The sequence below is a fragment of the Lampetra planeri genome, chromosome 53, assembly GCF_965212315.1.
Source record: "Lampetra planeri chromosome 53, kcLamPlan1.2.h2, whole genome shotgun sequence".
Classification (NCBI taxonomy): domain Eukaryota; kingdom Metazoa; phylum Chordata; class Hyperoartia; order Petromyzontiformes; family Petromyzontidae; genus Lampetra; species Lampetra planeri.
In genome coordinates this window covers 6,589,411-6,608,848 of record NC_136159.1, presented here as the reverse complement: position 1 = coordinate 6,608,848, position 19,438 = coordinate 6,589,411, and the positions used below count along the sequence as shown (strand labels likewise).

Below are 19,438 nucleotides of genomic sequence, written 5' to 3'. Positions count from 1 at the left end.
CACTCACACACTCACCTACTCCCTCACCCACTCAACTACTCCATCACCCACCCACTCACTCACCTACTCACTCACTCACTCACCCACTCACTCACCTACTCACACACACACTCACCTACTCCCTCACCCACTCACCTACTCCCTCACCCACCCACTCACTCACCTACTCCCTCACCCACCCACTCACTCACTCACTCACCTACTCCCTCACCCATTCACTCACCTACTCCCTCACCCACTCACTCACCTACTCCCTCACCCACCCACTCACTCTCTCGCTCACTCACTCACCCACTCACTCACCTACTCACACACACACTCACCTACTCCCTCACCCACTTACTCACCTACTCCCTCACCCACCCACTCACTCACCTACTCACATACACACTCACCTACTCCCTCACCCGCTCACCTACTCCCTCACCCACTCACTCACTCACACACACACTCACCTACTCACTCACCCACCCACTCACTCACCTACTGACTCTCCCACTCAGCCACTCAGAGCCTGCAGGGAGAGCGGCTACAACTACGGGGGGTAAAGTGAAGTCTTACGAGGCGAGTTTTCCAAGCCAGACGTTCAGTTGCCGTTCTTTGTTCCCGTGCGCCACTGCCAGCATCACGATGACTCGATTTTTTTTATCTTCCTTATTGATACAAAAACATTTTTATCGATAAAATTCCCTCATTTCACAATCGTGAGAGCTATAATCACTGACATCAGTACAACGACGACGGATTTACTAACGAACCGCACGGCAGAAGCACACTGTCGATCACGCCAAGCCAATTAACGTGATGTTTGAGCTTAAATTAACTTCTAATTAACTTCCCCCGTGTACGCAGCTATAATATATAGTTTTTTTTTTAAATGCATGCCCTTGATTTACTGTTGAAGTTAAAGTCTAATTGGCATACGCAGCTGCGTGCACACCCGTCGGAATCTCCGAAGCTAAGCTTAAAGCAGCCTCCATCGGAAAGAATCGATTCAAAATCCCATCGTGTTGGCGTTGAAACATTCATTGCGTTCGTGTTGACTTTATGTAGCATCTGAGAATAAAGACGCCATTTTAAACAACAAACACAGAATATAACCTTGTAGGTGAGTCACTGCCACCCCCCTCTCCCCCCACGTTTCTTTTCTCCCCGTGACCTTGCCCTGAATTCCGTGACGTTCCTTGATTTATTTTACTCCCCGCACCTCGGCCGTGAACGCTTTCCCCGCAAACCCGCCCGTGTGATCTGCACAAGCGAAATGCAGCAGAAGCAACAGCAGCAGCAAACGTAGCAGCAGAAGCAGCAGCAGAAGCAGCAGCATAATCAGCAGAAGCAGAATCAGCAGCAGTAGAAGCAGCAGAAGCAGCAAGAAGCAAAAGCAACAGTAGCAGAGGCAGCGTCAGACGCAATAGCAAAAGTAGAATCAGCAGAAGCAGCAGCGGAATAAGCAGAAGCAGCAGAAGCAGCAACAAAAGCAGCAGCAGAAGCAGCATCAGACGCAATAGCAACAGCAAAATGATCAGAATAAGCAGAATCAGCAGCAGCAGCAACAGAAGCAGCAGCAGCAGAAGAAGAAGCAGAATCGGCAGCAGCAGCAACAGAAGAAGCAGCAACAGAAGCAGCAGAAGCAACAGCAGCAGAATTAGCAGACACAACAGTAGCAGCAGAAGCAGCATCAGACGCAACAGCAACAGCAAACGTAGCAGCGGAAGCAGCAGTAGAAGCAGAAGAAGCAGCAGAGGCAGTCGCAGCAAAGGCAGAAGCAGCACTAGAAGCAGCAGCAGCAGTAGAAGCAAAAGCAGCAGCAGCAGACAAAGGCGGAAGCAGCAGAAGCAGCAGCAGCAGCAGAAGCAGCAGAAGCAGCAGCAGCAACAGCAGCAGAAACAGCAGCAGCAGCAGAAGCAGCAGCAGCAGCAGCAGCAGCAGGAGTAGCAGCAGCAGAAGCAGCAGCAGCAGAAGCAGCAGAAGCAGAAGCAGCAGCAGAAGCAGCAGAAGCAACAGTAGCAGCAGAAGCAGCATCAGACGCAACAGCAACAGCAAACGTAACAGAAGCAGCAGTAGAAGCAGCAGTAGAAGCAGAAGAAGCAGCAGACGCAGTCGCAGCAAAGGCAGAAGCAGCATTAGAAGCAGCAGCAGCAGTAGAAGCAAAAGCAGCAGCAGCAGAAGCAGCAGAAACAGCAGAAGCAGCAGCAGTGGAAGCAGCAGCAGCAGAATCAGCAGAAGCAGCAGAAGCAGCAGCAGCAGCAGAAGCAGCAGAAGCAGCAGCAGCAGAAGCAGCAGCAGAAGCAGCAGCAGCATAATCAGCAGAAGCAGCAGAATCAGCAGCAGCAGAAGCAGCAGCAGCGGAAGCAGCAGCAGCAGAAGCAGCAGAAGCAGCAGAAGCAGCAGCAGCAGAGCAGAAGCAACAGCAGAAGCAGCAGCAACAGCAGAAGCAGCATCAGCAGAAGCAGCAGCAGAAGCAGCAGCAGCAGAAGCATAAGCAGCAGCAGCAGAAGCAGAAGCAGCAGCAGAAGCAGCAGCAGCAACAGCAGCAGCAGAAGAAGCAGCAGAAGCAGCAGAAGCAGCAGCAGCAGGGCCCTCTCGAGACAGCAGGCTGGGGGCTCACCACTCCGCCACAGGCGCTGTCATCTGAGCGCCCCAATCTCGACCCCCCCCCCCGGGCGCTTCAGCCGACCCCAGACCCCTTGCCAACCAAACACTTCCCGCCGGCAGACCCTGGAAATGTCAACATTGGCAAATTAGTACAGCGCCGCTAGTGGGGGCCGCGTGCCCGTTTCCCCGATGTTTGTTGATGTTTGTCAGACTGTTCACACCGTGCCGACAATTTGAGATGTCGCCGTGGTCAACGCTGTTTGCGGGCAGCGGATTTGCTTGGTCAACACTTCTTCAGTCAGGTGGTAGAGCTGTTGAGCGGTCGATATTTGACCTCCAAGGTCAGCTCTGAGAGTGAGCCATCTACCAACCAACCTACCTAACTGCATCTTTACCAATCAATCCTAAATAATGATAGGGGTTTCACCTTTTTTCCAGCAAAAAAACTGAAACCTTTTTACAAGGATTCATGTCTGCATTAACCACAATGCTTGCGGTCAAAATGCAAACAAAAAACACTATGATAATATATGCATTGTCCTTCAAACTGATTGGTCCACACCAAGGGACGGCTTTCTTTTGAGCCTCGACCCAATTGGTGCTCCACCAGAGGATGCCAAAAGGCGTACAGCTCAAAGACAATGCACTATCAAAGTAATGAGGGCTCGGGGTATAAGCATCTACATCATTAGACCTTCTTTGGCAGTACCAAAATATAATAATAGGGTTTTCCCTTTTTTTCTGGCAGCAAAACTGAAACTACCTACCCAACCACCAATATCTATATATCACCTTAAATACCTATCACGCCGATCTATACCTAGCAAACTATATTTCTGCCCATAACACCTACTCAATGACCTATATAAATCGATATGTAACAAAATATATCTTTATCTATATAACTACCGACTACCCACCTACCTGCCCACCTCACCTCACTGCCAGATTTCTGGCCATGCGTGTGTTTGTGTCACCAGATTTGTAGAACTTCATTTGCACTGGGCACGAGTTTTTGGAGATGCGTTTTTATTTCCCGGAGCATCGTATCATTCAGAGAATACGGAATTCACCCGCACTCCCCCCCCACCCCCCACCCCCCAATTGGTGTAAGAGTTCAACGGCACTATAATTACATTTAATTTATGCAACTACACTGCATTAACGCTGTGCCTGCTGTTCGTGCGCTGCTGCGTATTTAAATGTTTCATCGTCAGCATAATCGCCAGCGCGCGTGTCACCTTGCTGGGCAGAGGAGAAACACGTGGTCTCAGAAATAACCAATTTTTTTAAAAATCCAAAATGTTCTCAGCCACATCGCGACAAGCCCGTGGGGCGTCACTTATCCACGTGCTCGCCATTTCCGGATACCCACAGATGGCTGGGCCACATACTTGGCAATCACTCGAGTCACTTTTCGATTTAAAGCTTTCGTGACTGCAGGGATTCATCTTCTTGGTTCTTTCGGTAAAGTCACGTAGAAGGAAAATAATAAAATAATAAAAATAAAACATAATAAAATTATTCTCACGACGGCTACTTGCGTTGTGGCCGGAACGTCGTGAGAATTATTGTATTATGTTTTCTTTTTATTATTTTATTATTTTCCTTCTACGTGACTTTACCGAAAGAACCAAGAAGACACTCGAGTCACGTTTATTTCACGCCAGCTCTCTACCGGTTTCTTCTTCTTTACACTAAGACCCAATCACCATGATTGCCGCGGCTGATCTGACAAGAGCTCAGAAACTCAGCAGGCTTTTGTTTTAAGCCTGCGTGTAATTAGCGCTTGGGCGCGAGGTGACTGCCCGGGACAAAACCAGGGCTATCGGCTGGCCAGGTGATGTCTGGACGCGCGCCCCCCGACACTCCACAGCGCTGCCTAGAAACCGGATTGGGGGTGGAATCCCACGCTCCCCCCCACCTCCCCCCCGGCCAACTGGGAGACACCACGCGGCCTTTCCGCCTTCGTGAGTGGCCTCTTCCCATTAATCGCCTTCTGCACGGTTGGGTCTGTCAGCTCGCATATCTCTCGTCGGATTGTTGACCCGGGGGGAGGGAACGCTCGGGTTAGCCGGATAGAGACGGGGAGAGAGAAAACGATAATCTGTGTTGTTTTTTTAAAAACAAACATCACTCTCAGAGAGAGAGAGAACCCGGGCCGTGTGTGCTCAGTGCCCGGTTATGGAGGAAGTGAATGGGGAGCCGAGGTTTCTGATTGCTCTCCAATGGAGGCACTGAGTTTTAGAGTGGGCCGCCGTTAAGAGCAGTGATTGATTTATGGACTCTTAACGGGCCCTATTAGGACTTGTGGTGGGGGGGAGGGGTGGAGGCGTTGGGGGGAGAGGGGGGGGGCGTATTGGGTAGCTTCACTGCACGATGAAGCCAGCTCGCTCGATTACCGGCATCGGCTAAGATCAGTGGTGAATTATATCTGATTAAGGGGTTCTGGGCACCTTCGTTCATCACCAACCAGTGTGGTGATGCATGGTCAGATAACCCCTCCCCCCTCCGTCACTGATACGACGTGGGGAGACCTTCATCCAGCAGTGGATTTACAAAACGAGCTGAACAGTATAGTGGTTTTTAGTTTTTTTTACCAGGATGGAAATAGGGGCAATGTGATCGTGTTTGAAAGCAAGGCTAAAAATACTCCGGGCAAATTGGGTTAATTTGCAAGCAACACATCATTTTTAGACTTGCTGTGACAAGCACAAAATCTATTCCCAAAAGTGAACACTAAATTTAGTAAAAATCCTATTTCACATTTCATGCGCCTGCTACGTTCAACAACATCGCGTCTGCTTTTGTTCTGAAAAACTCTTCTACGTCACCTCAAGCCTTCATGCGAATCACGTGATTTCTGTGAAGTGGCCACTCGCCCCGCCCACTTCGAGAACAAACGCCGCTCCGTGCAGAAGCAGCATCGTCAGGGTCCTGAGGCAGCCTCTCCATCCTCCTTCTCCTCGTCTCCCCTGCCTTCTCTCTTCACTCTCTGCTATTGGCGTCACGTCGCCAGACGAAGTGGCCACTTGGAGCTTTCACAGAGCGAGAATCGCACCACTCTGTGTGATAGAGAGTGGATCGCGAAAGCCGATATCACAGAAATACTTCCGAGTGTCCCTCTATAAGTGGTAACCTTAATCACACTCGGCCGTGTGTCCTCTCCCCAACCACCCTGCTCCAGACGAAAGTTCATCGCGTGATTGGCCCAACCGATATTTTACATTTTTAGAGCGTGAACTTTACGAAATTAAGTCGAAAATCAAATTAACGGAATGCCCCCTCGTGCATTCATTAGCAGGAGAAATAACGGATCTTCTAAAATGGAATTGTTTAATAGCCGGGTGTGAATCTGACGTCGAGGCAGAGTTGATGGATCACACAGATTTGGTGCTCAAGGAGGCACTCACCTTGCATGACAGAGTGGTGTTGCCCATACGAGGGAGTACAGCAAGTAGGTTAGGTCAGGCTGGCTATCTGTGCAGCACAGTGTGTTTTATCCTTCTTTTATGCGTGGGTATGCTCCGTGTATCCAGGTTTCCCCCTAAAAGGTGCTGTAGTAAGCACACTTGAAAATTAATCAAGAGATTCAGTGAGGTTTTCTTGAGCGAATAAATACAAATGATTGAAACCGAACAATTTCAGTATCTGTGCTGGGTGAGAAATGATGATGTTAATATTTGTTCGTATAATTTGTCAAACACACAAGGGGCTCATATTCTTGGTTCTTTCGGTAAAGTCACGTATAAGGGAAATAATAAAATGATATAAATATAAAACAATTTTGTATTGTTTAATATTTTTATATTTAGATTATTTTATTATTTCCCTTCTACGTGACTTTACCGAAACAGCCAAGAATATGAATCCCTGCAGTCACGAAAGCTTTAAATCAAAATTTAAAGCACAAGGGGCTGTCCTTGGTTCTTATCCCAAGTGAAATACTCACGGAGCTGTCCGTGGTGCTGAACACAAAGGGGCTGTCCGTGGTCCTGAACTCAAATGAGACATCTTCTTGGTTCTTTCGGTAAAGTCACGTAGAATGGAAATAAAAAAATATATATATAAAACATAATAAAATAATTCTCACGACGTTTCGGCCACAATGCAAGCAGCCGTCCTCAGGTGGAGAACAGGTCTGTCGAGAAGACTCTGTCTCGACAGACCTGTTCTCCACCTGAGGACGGCTGCTTGCATTTGGCCGAAACGTCGTGAGAATTTTATTATTTTATTATTTCCATTCTACGTGACTTTACCGAAAGAACCAAGAAGATGAATCCCTGCAGTCACGAAAGCTTTAAATCGAAATCGAACGAGAGACACGAGGTAATAAAAGCATGAGCAAAAGATTGAGAAAATTACAGGTGGTGCACCTTCACCTACCCTCTTCCTCAAACAAGAGACGGACAGTGATCCTCTGTATAGCCTCTTAACAGACTGTTGGGGAAAGTATGAAGGCCTGCAGGGCACACGAAGGAGTGGATGTTCAATACGACGCCCGGTCGCCTTTGTCTCCCCAGTGCTGATGTATACACGCTGCACCAGGTACTTATTTAAGCCTGCATCGACCTAGGGGCGACCCAGGGCCGGTTAAAATATTCAACGCTGTTATTGGTCATGAGCGGGTTTCAAAGTCGGATTGCCGGGTTCGTAACCGCTGCTCGACCGCTCCCACATCTCACATGTGCCACACGTAGCCCCCCCCCCCCCCTCACCGGCCGATCTCATCTCTTCAATAAATCCTTCTCGCAGGTTCTACTGGGACCTCGTCATGCTGCTGCTGATGGTGGGCAACCTCATCGTGATCCCCGTGGGCATCACCTTCTTCAAGGAGGAGACCACGACGCCCTGGATCATCTTCAACGTCTTCTCGGACACTTTCTTCCTCGTCGACCTCGTGCTCAACTTCCGCACGGGCATCGTGGTCGAGGACAACACCGACATCATCCTGGACCCGCGCAAGATCAAGCGCACGTACCTGCGCACGTGGTTCCTGGTGGACCTGGTGTCCTCCATCCCCGTCGACTACATCTTCCTCATCGTGGAGAGCGGCATGGACTCGGACGTGTACAAGACGGCGCGCGCGCTGCGCATCGTGCGCTTCGCCAAGATCCTCAGCCTGCTGCGGCTGCTGCGTTTGTCTAGGCTCATTCGCTACATCCACCAGTGGGAGGAGGTGAGCTTCTTCATAAGGTGCTGCTGGTGGTGCTGGTGGTGGTGTTTTAAAATGTTATTTTACATGTAATGCTTTGGGTATCCATGAAAGTCTATAAATCTATGTATAAACATATGGGTCTTTTTCTTCTTGGTTCTTTCGGTAAAGTCACGTAGAAGGGAAATAATTAAATAATAAGAAAAACATAGTATTTTAGTATTTTAATGTTCATTAATTAATTTTTTAACGTTTTATTTTATTATTTGCTTATTTCCCTTCTACGTGACTTTCCCGAAAGAACCAAGAAGATGAATTCCTGCAGTCACGAAAGCTTTACATCGAAATATGGGTCTTTATGTAAGCCTATAAGTCTCTGTATACATCTATGGGTCTGTATGCAAGCCTATGAGTGTCTGTATACAGCTATGGGTCTGTATGTGAGCCTATGCGTCTCTCTATACATCTATGGGTCTCTAAGTAAGCCGATTAATCACCATGTAATCCTATGGGTCTCTATGTAAGTCTATAAATCTGTGTATAAATCTATGGGTCTTTATGTAAGCCTATGAGTCTCTGTATACATCTATGGGTCTTTATGTAAGCCTATGAGTCTCTGTATACATCTATGGGTCTGTATGTAAGCCTATGAGTCTCTGTATACATCTATGGGTCTCTATGTAAGCCGATTAGTCACCATGTAATCCTATGGGTATCCATGTACGTTTATAAGTCTGTGTATAAATATATGGGTCTGTATGTAAGCCATTGAGCCTCCATGTAATCCTATGGGCATCTATGTAAGCCTATGCGTCTCTCTATACATCTATGGGTCTCTGTGTAAGCCTACTAGTCTCCATGTAATCCTATGGGTCTCTATGTGAGCCTATGAGTCTATGTGTACATCTATGGGTCTTTATTTTAGCCTATTATTCTCCATTTAATCCTATGGGTCTCTATGCAAGTCTATACGTCTGTGTATAGATCTATGGGTCTCTATGTAAGTATACGAGTCTTAAAGCAATCCTATGGGTATTCATGTAAGTCTATAAATCTATGAGTCTCAATGTAATCCTATGGGTCTCTATGTAAGTCAATACATCTATGAGTCTCAATGTAATCAATGGGTCTCTGTGTAAGTCTATAAATCTACGTAGAAATATATGGGTCTCTATGCGAGCCTATGGCTCTCAATGCATCCCTATGGGTCTCTATGCAAGCCTATGGGTCTCCTACGTTAACCTACGGGTCTCGACATAAATCTGTGGGTCTTCTACGGGAGCCGGTGGGCATCGCTTGCAGGGCCGGTACAGTGGCAGTTGGCACGCATCTTGACATTCCCGTTGTCCTTGTGTGGCGCGGCGTCGCACCGCCTCTCTCCGGGGATGCTCGGCGAATCTTTTTTAACGGCGCCTCGTGGCATTTCCCCCCCAAAAAAAATGTTCAACAGATTCCCAGCGAATCGCTCAATCGGACGTAACGGCTGAGCGAGCGGCAGCAGGCACGGAGGCCCTCGGGGTGACGTTCGGGGGCTCCCCGACGCAGCCAATAACTCCGCTCGCGTCGTGCGCATTGCGCTCAAGAACTTGACACCCCCCCCCCTACCCCCCCCCCCTACCCCCCCCCTACCTCCTTCCCCCCCCCCACAACCGTTCCCCCACCGGTCCTCTTCCCTACATCGCCCCGTCAATCATCCAGGCGCGATTGGCAGTACCGTACGGTGCTGATGAACCTTGATAAGGACGGAACCGCGCATGCAAGTTGCCTCTTTGGCCTTGTGATTATTCAGATGAAATAAAAAAAAAATCTTCTTGGTTCTTTCGGTTAAGTCACGTAGAAGTCTGAATGACGCTGTCTTTCCGACAGACCTGTTCTTCACCTGAGGACGGCTGCTTGCGTTGTGGCCGAAACGTCGTGAGAATAATTGTATTATGTTTTATTTTTATTATTTTATTATTTCCCTTCTACGTGACTTTACCGAAAGAACCAAGAAGATGAATCCCTGCAGTCACGAAATAAATAGATGTGTGTGGGTGGTGACCCGGTGGCTCATGGGTCAGAGCACTGAGCCCGTGCTGCAGAGGGCCTGGGTTCGAATCCAGGCAGCTGCCTGTCATTAAACCGGGATCCTCGATTGTAGCGGGTTGATGCTGGATGCAATTACCAGCGAAACGTGGTACTCAAAAATTGTCAATGTTGTGGATTCACTCTTCAACACACCGGTGGGTTAAAGTAGTAAACTATTTGTCTTTTGTCAACGTGACACTTTTGTTTACTGATTGGCCGTGTCGGGTGGTGGAGGGTTACGACACATTTATAAATAACGCGAATCTCACCCACCCAAAAACGTTTATTATGAATAATATTGGGTCGCGAAAGCCTACGTGTTTAAATTGATGGTCTCATCCCAATCACCAATGATACTGCACAGATACGCCGTGATATTACATTTGGGGTTTTAATTTTTTTTGTTTATTTACCCAATTTGGGAAAATTCCAGCGTCACGAGAATTCCGTTGTTTCGGTTTCATTGGCACGCGGTGATGCGACGTTAGCCGCATAGTTCCTCCAGAATATCTCACTGAACGCTCTTTGCAGGGGCATGTGCGAGGTGTGAACCAAGTGTCGATAAATAAAGTAATCGATTAAAAGAAACAAGTATATATTGGAGAAGCTCAGAATGGATTTCTACAACAACAACAACAACGAAATCTGCTAATAATAGTTTTTTTTTGCATTTTCCGTAAGTCTCTGGATAATTAGACGCTCTCAAAACTGTGCGGTGATATTTTTAAAGAAGGAAATGAAAAACAAATATCGGTTTTATAATGGCGAGAATACGGTATCGCTATGGAGAGCCACTGCCTTCCAGAAGATGAATGTTGGACACGCCGCTATGCAATGGGGAGAGAGATTCTTCGGCAAGGTGATTGTGGACGGCCGTCGGTACCTCCTGCCCCCTGGCCGGTAATGTATGGCTGTGGAGAACGGCCTTCCGGAATATGGTTTTGAAAATCTAGATTACAACACATCTTCCAGAAGACAAATTCCCTTGTAAGTCTATGGCTCCTATACAAGGCTATGTGAGGCTATGGCTCCTATGTAAAGATATGTGAGTTTACGGCTCCTATGTAAGTCTATGCGAGTCTCTAGCTCCTATGTAAGTCTATGCGAGTCTATGGCTCCTATGTAAGTCTATGCGAGTCTATGGCTCCTATGTAAGTCTACGTGAGTCTATGGCTCCTATGTAAGTCTATGTGAGTCTATGGCTCCTATGTAAGTCTACGTGAGTCTATGGCTCCTATGTAAGTCTATGTGAGTCTATGGCTCCTATGTAAGTCTACGTGAGTCTATGGCTCCTATGTAAGTCTATGTGAGTCTATGGCTCCTATGTAAGTCTACGTGAGTCTATGGCTCCTATGTAAGTCTATGTGAGTCTATGGCTCCTATGTAAGTCTATGCGAGTCTATGGCTCCTATGTAAGTCTACGTGAGTCTATGGCTCCTATGTAAGTCTATGTGAGTCTATGGCTCCTATGTAAGTCTACGTGAGTCTATGGCTCCTATGTAAGTCTATGTGAGTCTATGGCTCCTATGTAAGTCTACGTGAGTCTATGGCTCCTATGTAAGTCTATGCGAGTCTATGGCTCCTATGTAAGTCTACGTGAGTCTATGGCTCCTATGTAAGTCTATGTGAGTCTATGGCTCCTATGTAAGTCTATGCGAGTCTATGGCTCCTATGTAAGTCTACGTGAGTCTATGGCTCCTATGTAAGTCTATGTGAGTCTATGGCTCCTATGTAAGTCTATGCGAGTCTATGGCTCCTATGTAAGTCTACGTGAGTCTATGGCTCCTATGTAAGTCTATGTGAGTCTATGGCTCCTATGTAAGTCTATGTGAGTCTATGGCTCCTATGTAAGTCTACGTGAGTCTATGGCTCCTATGTAAGTCTATGTGAGTCTATGGCTCCTATGTAAGTCTATGTGAGTCTATGGCTCCTATGTAAGTCTATGTGAGTCTATGGCTCCTATGTAAGTCTATGCGAGTCTATGGCTCCTATGTAAGTCTATGTGAGTCTCTAGCTCCTATGTAAGTCTATGCGAGTCTATGGCTCCTATGTAAGTCTATGTGAGTCTATGGCTCCTATGTAAGTCTATGTGAATCTATGGCTCCTATGTAAGTCTATGTGAGTCTCTAGCTCCTATGTAAGTCTACGTGAGTCTATGGCTCCTATGTAAGTCTATGTGAGTCTATGGCTCCTATGTAAGTCTATGTGAGTCTATGGCTCCTATGTAAGTCTATGCGAGTCTATGGCTCCTATGTAAGTCTACGTGAGTCTATGGCTCCTATGTAAGTCTATGTGAGTCTATGGCTCCTATGTAAGTCTATGTGAGTCTATGGCTCCTATGTAAGTCTATGTGAGTCTATGGCTCCTATGTAAGTCTATGTGAGTCTATGGCTCCTATGTAAGTCTATGTGAGTCTATGGCTCCTATGTAAGTCTATGTGAGTCTATGGCTCCTATGTAAGTCTAAGTGAGTCTATGGCTCCTATGTAAGTCTATGTGAGTCTCTAGCTCCTATGTAAGTCTATGTGAGTCTATGGCTCCTATGTAAGTCTATGTGAGTCTATGGCTCCTATGTAAGTCTATGTGAGTCTATGGCTCCTATGTAAGTCTATGTGAGTCTATGGCTCCTATGTAAGTCTATGCAAGTCTATGGCTCATATGTAAGTCTATGTGAGTCTATGGCTCCTATGTAAGTCTATGTGAGTCTATGGCTCCTATGTAAGTCTATGCAAGTCTATGGCTCCTTTGTAAGTCTATGTGAGTCTATGGCTCCTATGTAAGTCTATGCAAGTCTATGGCTCCTATGTAAGTCTATGTGAGTCTATGGCTCCTATGTAAGTCTATGTGAGTCTATGGCTCCTATGTAAGTCTATGTGAGTCTATGGCTCCTATGTAAGTCTATGCAAGTCTATGGCTCATATGTAAGTCTATGTGAGTCTATGGCTCCTATGTAAGTCTATGTGAGTCTATGGCTCCTATGTAAGTCTATGCAAGTCTATGGCTCCTATGTAAGTCTATGCAAGTCTATGGCTCATATGTAAGTCTATGTGAGTCTATGGCTCCTATGTAAGTCTATGTGAGTCTATGGCTCCTATGTAAGTCTATGTGAGTCTATGGCTCCTATGTAAGTCTATGTGAGTCTATGGCTCCTATGTAAGTCTATGTGAGTCTATGGCTCCTATGTAAGTCTATGTGAGTCTCTGGCTCCTATGTAAGTCTATGTGAGTCTATGGCTCCTATGTAAGTCTATGTGAGTCTATGGCTCCTATGTAAGTCTATGTGAGTCTATGGCTCCTATGTAAGTCTATGTGAGTCTATGGCTCCTATGTAAGTCTATGCAAGTCTATGGCTCATATGTAAGTCTATGTGAGTCTATGGCTCCTATGTAAGTCTATGTGAGTCTATGGCTCCTATGTAAGTCTATGCAAGTCTATGGCTCCTATGTAAGTCTATGTGAGTCTATGGCTCCTATGTAAGTCTATGTGAGTCTATGGCTCCTATGTAAGTCTATGCAAGTCTATGGCTCCTATGTAAGTCTATGTGAGTCTATGGCTCCTATGTAAGTCTATGTGAGTCTATGGCTCCTATGTAAGTCTATGCAAGTCTATGGCTCATATGTAAGTCTATGTGAGTCTATGGCTCCTATGTAAGTCTATGTGAGTCTATGGCTCCTATGTAAGTCTATGCAAGTCTATGGCTCCTATGTAAGTCTATGCAAGTCTATGGCTCATATGTAAGTCTATATGAGTCTATGGCTCCTATGTAAGTCTATGTGAGTCTATGGCTCCTATGTAAGTCTATGTGAGTCTATGGCTCCTATGTAAGTCTATGTGAGTCTATGGCTCCTATGTAAGTCTATGTGAGTCTATGGCTCCTATATAAGGCTACGTGAGTTCATGGCTCATTATGTAAGGATGTGTGAGCCTACGTGAGTCATTGGCTCTGATGTAAGTCTCTGGACACGGAAGGCAAGTAAGTGGCAAACCAATTTACGACGCCGACGACCGAAGTTGACCCTAACCCTGACCCCCGGTGATGACGAGCCGCGCGGGTGTCACTCGAGCGAGCGAGCGGGCGGGCGGGCGAGGTCTGGGCCCCTTCAACGTAGAGATCACCCAAGGTCACCAATCAGCGTCGCTGCAAACGACCTCCGCCCACCTTGGCGGCGAGCGGCGTGGGAGGGGGGTGTTTGTTTTAGTATGTCCACCCTGGTGTGCGTGTGTGTGTCCTGTCCACTCTAATGTGAGTGTTTGTGTTATCCACCCGAATGTGAGTGTGTGTGCTGTCCACCCTGGTGTGAGTGTGTGTGTGCTGTCCACCCTGGTGTGAGTGTGTGTGTTATCCACCCGAGTGTGAGTGTGTGTGCTTTGTCCACCCTGGTGTGTGTGTGTGTGCTGTCCACCCTGGTGTGAGTGTGTGTGTGCTATCCACCCTAATGTGAGTGTGTGTGTTGTCCACCCTGGTGTGTGTGTGTGCTATCCACCTTAGTGTGAGTGTGTGTGTTGTCTACCCTGGTGTGTGTGTATTTGCTGTCCACCCTGGTGTGAGTGTGTGTTGTCCACCCTGGTGTGAGTGTGTGTGTTGTCCACCCTAATGTGTGTGTGTGTGTGTGTGTGTTGTCTACTCTGGTGTGAGTGTGTGTGCTATCCACCCTGGTGTGAGTGCGTGTGTTATCCACCCTAGTGTGAGTGTTTGTGTTATCCACCCGAGTGTGAGTGTTTGTGTTATCCACCCGAGTGTGAGTGTGTGTGTTGTCCACCCTGGTGTGAGTGTGTGTGCTATCCACCTTAGTGTGAGTGTTTGTGTTATCCACCCGAATGTGAGTGTGTGTGTTGTCTACCCTGGTGTGAGTGTGTGTGCTATCCACCTTAGTGTGAGTGTTTGTGTTATCCACCCGAGTGTGAGTGTGTGTGCTTTGTCCACCCTGGCATGTGTGCGTGTGCTGTCCACCCTGGTGTGTGTGTTGTCCACCCTGGTGTGAGTGTGTGTGTTATCCACCCGAGTGTGAGTGTGTGTGCTTTGTCCACCCTGGTGTGTGTGTGTGCTGTCCACCCTGGTGTGAGTGTGTGTGTGCTATCCACCCTAATGTGAGTGTGTGTGTTGTCTACCCTGGTGTGTGTGTTTGTGTTATCCACCCGAGTGTGAGTGTGTGTGCTTTGTCCACCCTGGTGTGTGTGTGTGTTATCCACCCTGGTGTGAGTGCGTGTGCTTTGTCCACCCTGGTGTGTGTGTGTGTTATCCACCCGAGTGTGAGTGTGTGTGCTTTGTCCACCCTGGTGTGTGTGTGTTATCCACCCTGGTGTGAGTGTGTGTGCTTTGTCCACCCTGGTGTGTGTGTGTTATCCACCCTGGTGTGAGTGTGTGTGTGTAGCCCACACGCACTCGCACGCTCCCTCGTAAATCGATGTAACTAACAGTGTCTCTACGTGTCTGTGAGTGCGCGTGTGTGTGTGCGTGTTGGCCGGTCTCTGTGTGTGTGGGGGGGGGTGCCCTGTGTGTGGGTCATACGGTGGCCTATTGTCTTGGGGATAAGTGCTCGCTAACAGCACTTGCTTTAGAAGTCTATTGAAGGCTATACGGGGGGGCGGGGGGGGCTGGTGTTGTTTTACTTTGTATTGTCTTTGGGACTGTGGAGGCGGCTTGTGAAGGACGCTGCTACTGGGCAGTTGGAGGCAGTCGCCCTCCGACAACAACGGAGGATAGAAGAGCAACGCTCACAACAACGAGCAGGGTGCCAGGTGGCTAAAACAGAGCTAGTTGGCATAGTAGGGGGCACAGGTGGTGTATCGGCCAGTCATTTCAGTCAGTCAACCCATTACCTCCTTCCAGCGGGCGTTCGACACTTCACGTGGCCTGGCACAAGCGTCGTGGTGACGTCATCGCCACTTAGTGGTGAATGGCGGTTGTTGTTGTTGTGTGTGTTGGTGTATGTGGTGTTGGCCACCCATCGCCTCGTGTGCTGTGCCGGCCTTCATAGGTTCCGTCGTTCGCTTCTCAGACCGCTCGTCCTGGTGAGGGTCGCGGTGGAAGCGCATTGAGTAGGGGCGGTCCACACCTCCCTGGCGACAGACTCTAGATCTACATTACTATACACTATACACTACACTGCTATACACTACTATACACTACACTATACACTACTACACTATACACTACACTGCTATACACTACTATACACTACACTATACACTACTACACTATACACTACACTGCTATACACTACTATACACTACACTATACACTACACTGCTATACACTACTATACACTACACTATACACTAAACTGCTATACACTACTATACACTACTACACTATACACCACACTGCTATATACTACTATACACTACTACACTATACACTAAACTGCTATACACTACTATACACTACACTATACACTACACTGCTATACACTATACACTACTACACTATACACTACACTGCTATACACTACTATACACTACACTATACACTACTACACTATACACTACACTGCTATACACTACTATACACTACTAAACTATACACCACACTGCTATACACTACTATACACAACTACACTGTACACTACTACACTATACACTACTACACTATACACTACTACACTATATACTACACTGCTATACACTACTATACACGGACTCTAGCTCTTCCTGGAGAATCCCCGGGTGTTCCCGGGCCAGCAGAGTGACGTAGTGGGACGTGCTGTCCGGTAGAGTCCCAGGGGGGGGGAGTCTACCGGGGTGGGGGCATCCTCACCAGGTGCCCGAACCACCTCGACTGGCTCCTCTCAATCCGCAGGAACAGCGGCTCGACTCTGCGGCTCTCCCTGATTACCGAGCTCCTTATCCGATCACGGAGAGTGAGCCCGGAAAACCCTGCCGATAAACCTCATCTCGGCCCCTTGTACCCGCGATCTCACCCTTTCGGTCATTGCCCAAAGCCCATGGCCATAGGTGAGGGTGGGAACGTAGATCGACCGGCAAACCGAGAGCTTTGTTCGAGAACTCAGCTCCCGCTTCACACGGTGTGCTACTCGCGCAAACAGCACCGGTGTCAACTGCCTGTTGAGGCTATACGCTGGATCTTTGTCGTTGTGTGGGTCTTTGTAGTTAGCGCTACGCTGCGCTACGAACCCGGCGACCAGAGTTCGATTGCCGCTCACGGCCAACACCAGTGACGATTATCTGAATCGGTCCTGGGCCTCCCCTAAGTCGACTCAGCTTCAAATGAGTACCTGGTGTGGTGTGTAAACATCGCCACTGGGGAGACAAACGCGGCCGGGCGTGGTGCTGGCCACCCACCGCCTCGTGTGCCGTTTCGGCCTTGCATAGGTGCTATTCGCGAACAGCACTTGCCCCTACAGTCTGATAAGGGTACACGGAGGGGGGGGGGAATTTTTGTCTTTGTGTGTGTCTGTCTCTGTGCTCTTCTGGCCTTGCATATGTAAAGACGACTTGACACACTTCTCTCGAGATGTAACTTTATTGAAGACACGTTCACTTGACACAGGCGGAGACCCCCCACTGCGACAGCCCCGAGTCTCCCGCGCATCTCCCTTTTATATACCGACACGAGGCCACGCCCCCGTTCCCGAACCTTCTTGCTGATTCTGGACGCTCGCTCCACCGGCAGACTCCACCATCCTCTTCCGTCACCTGACCTCGCTCCCTTCTCGATCATTCCCGTGGCCACCGGTCTCTACACACTCACAACTGACACCCCTGTCATTACCTCCCGTGGCCACTAGTGCATTCACACTGTAGGCTGACTCCCCTGACATTACCTCCCGTGGCCACTAGTGCATTCACACTGTATGCTGACTCCCTTGTCATTACCTCCCGTGGCCACTAGTACATTCACAATGTAGGCTGACTCCCTTGTCATTACCTCCCGTGGCCACTAGTGCATTCACAATGTAGGCTGACTCCCCTGTCATTACCTCCTGTGGCCACTAGTCCATTCACACTGTATGCTGACTCCCCTGTCATTACCTCCCGTGGCCACTAGTCCATTCACACTGTATGCTGACTCCCCTGTCATTACCTCCCGTGGCCACTAGTTCACTCACACCGCATGCAGACGCCACTGTCATTACACATAGGTAGCAGCACTTGCCCCATCCGTCTGTTGAGGCTATACGGGGGTATCTTTGTCTTCGTGTCGCCCTTGCCCGTCGCGACAGATCTTCCACATGACGTACGACCTGGCGAGCGCCGTGATGCGCATCATCAACCTCATCGCCATGATGCTGCTGCTGTGCCACTGGGACGGCTGCCTGCAGTTCCTCGTGCCCATGCTGCAGGACTTCCCAGACGACTGCTGGGTCACCACCTCCCGCATGGTGGTACGGCCGGAGGAAACCAACAACAACAACACAATGGGCCAGCGCAATCACACACACGCACACACCACTCACATATAATGGGCAGCACACACACCACTGTCATACAATGACTAGCACACACACACACACACCACTGTCACACAATGGGCAGCACACACACACACCACTGACACACAATGGGCAGCACACACACACCACTGGGCACATCAATGGCCAGCACACACACACACACCACTGGCACACAATGGGCAGCACACACACACCACTGGCACACAATGGCCAGCACACACACACGACTGGGCACACAATGGGCAGCACACACACACACCACTGGGCACATCATGGCCAGCAGCAGAGTGCATTCTGCAGGGCTGGGGCAGGCCTGAGTGGGGGTCTTGGTTCCTTATCTCAGTTTATATTTCATATTTGTAGAGCGCCGTTCCTCAAGCCACTTGAAGTAAGTGAAGAACATTTTTTATTGCGCACTCTTATGAGTCCGGTCCATCACTAATGCTCATCGATCACACATTGAAGTGGGCTCTCTGATAAACTTGTGTGGAGTCTGTTGCAGAACTGACTCCGACTCAGGGGATGGATCCCGCACGTGAGCTTGGTAGTGGTGCCCCAACGTCTTTGGGCCAGAGACCCCCGAAAGTGCGCCGGCCGTATCACTGCGCATGGGGTTTAACCGCGGGTGCAGCGGCGTAGTCGGAGTCGACTTGGGTCTGTAATGTGAGGATATATCCGGCTCACTGACGTATCACAACTCGTCATGATGATTGGCTCTGCCGGTCCTGGTCCATAGCCAATGGGGGGAAGCCTAGGGGCGTGGCCCTGACGTAATGGAAAGGTGACAGCTGTAAGTAGAGGATTGGTTCTGCTGGCTTTGGCCACAGCCAATGGGGAGATGAGTCAGGGGAGTGGTCCCGGGAGCCTACGAGGGTGTCTGGAATATTCCATAGAGGCTAACCAGGATTGGTGGAAATGTACCACGTGACCCGGGTATTAAATAGGGGTGGAGACGAACAACACGTGGTCAGAACTGGAACGAATGGAGGAGGAGGCCACGCGAGAGCGGGGCTCCAAGTTGCCACGTGGCAGTGCGTGTCTCTGTCTGTCCCTCTCACGCTGCCAGTCAGCAGCGTGAAGGAGAGCTGTAATGAGAAGTGAATAAAAGACCGGATTCCAGAAGTCGCCTCAACGACCTTTATTACAGGTCTATTGAAGCTGCTTAACAGTTTAAAAGCAGCAAAGTATGAAAAAACTGATTGAGATGGC

The 19,438-nt window shown here is 48.6% G+C and overlaps 1 protein-coding gene across 1 annotated transcript in view; it reads left to right on the top strand.

The window, feature by feature from the left end:
• LOC144734807 (potassium/sodium hyperpolarization-activated cyclic nucleotide-gated channel 2-like) overlaps nt 1-19,438 on the top strand; it is an 85,774-nt gene that overhangs the window by 36,738 nt on the left and 29,598 nt on the right. Inside the window, exons 2-3 of the mRNA XM_078617190.1 lie at nt 7,351-7,774; nt 17,999-18,160. Coding sequence (XP_078473316.1) covers nt 7,351-7,774; nt 17,999-18,160 — 586 coding nt within the window. The remainder of the gene's footprint in view (nt 1-7,350; nt 7,775-17,998; nt 18,161-19,438) is intronic.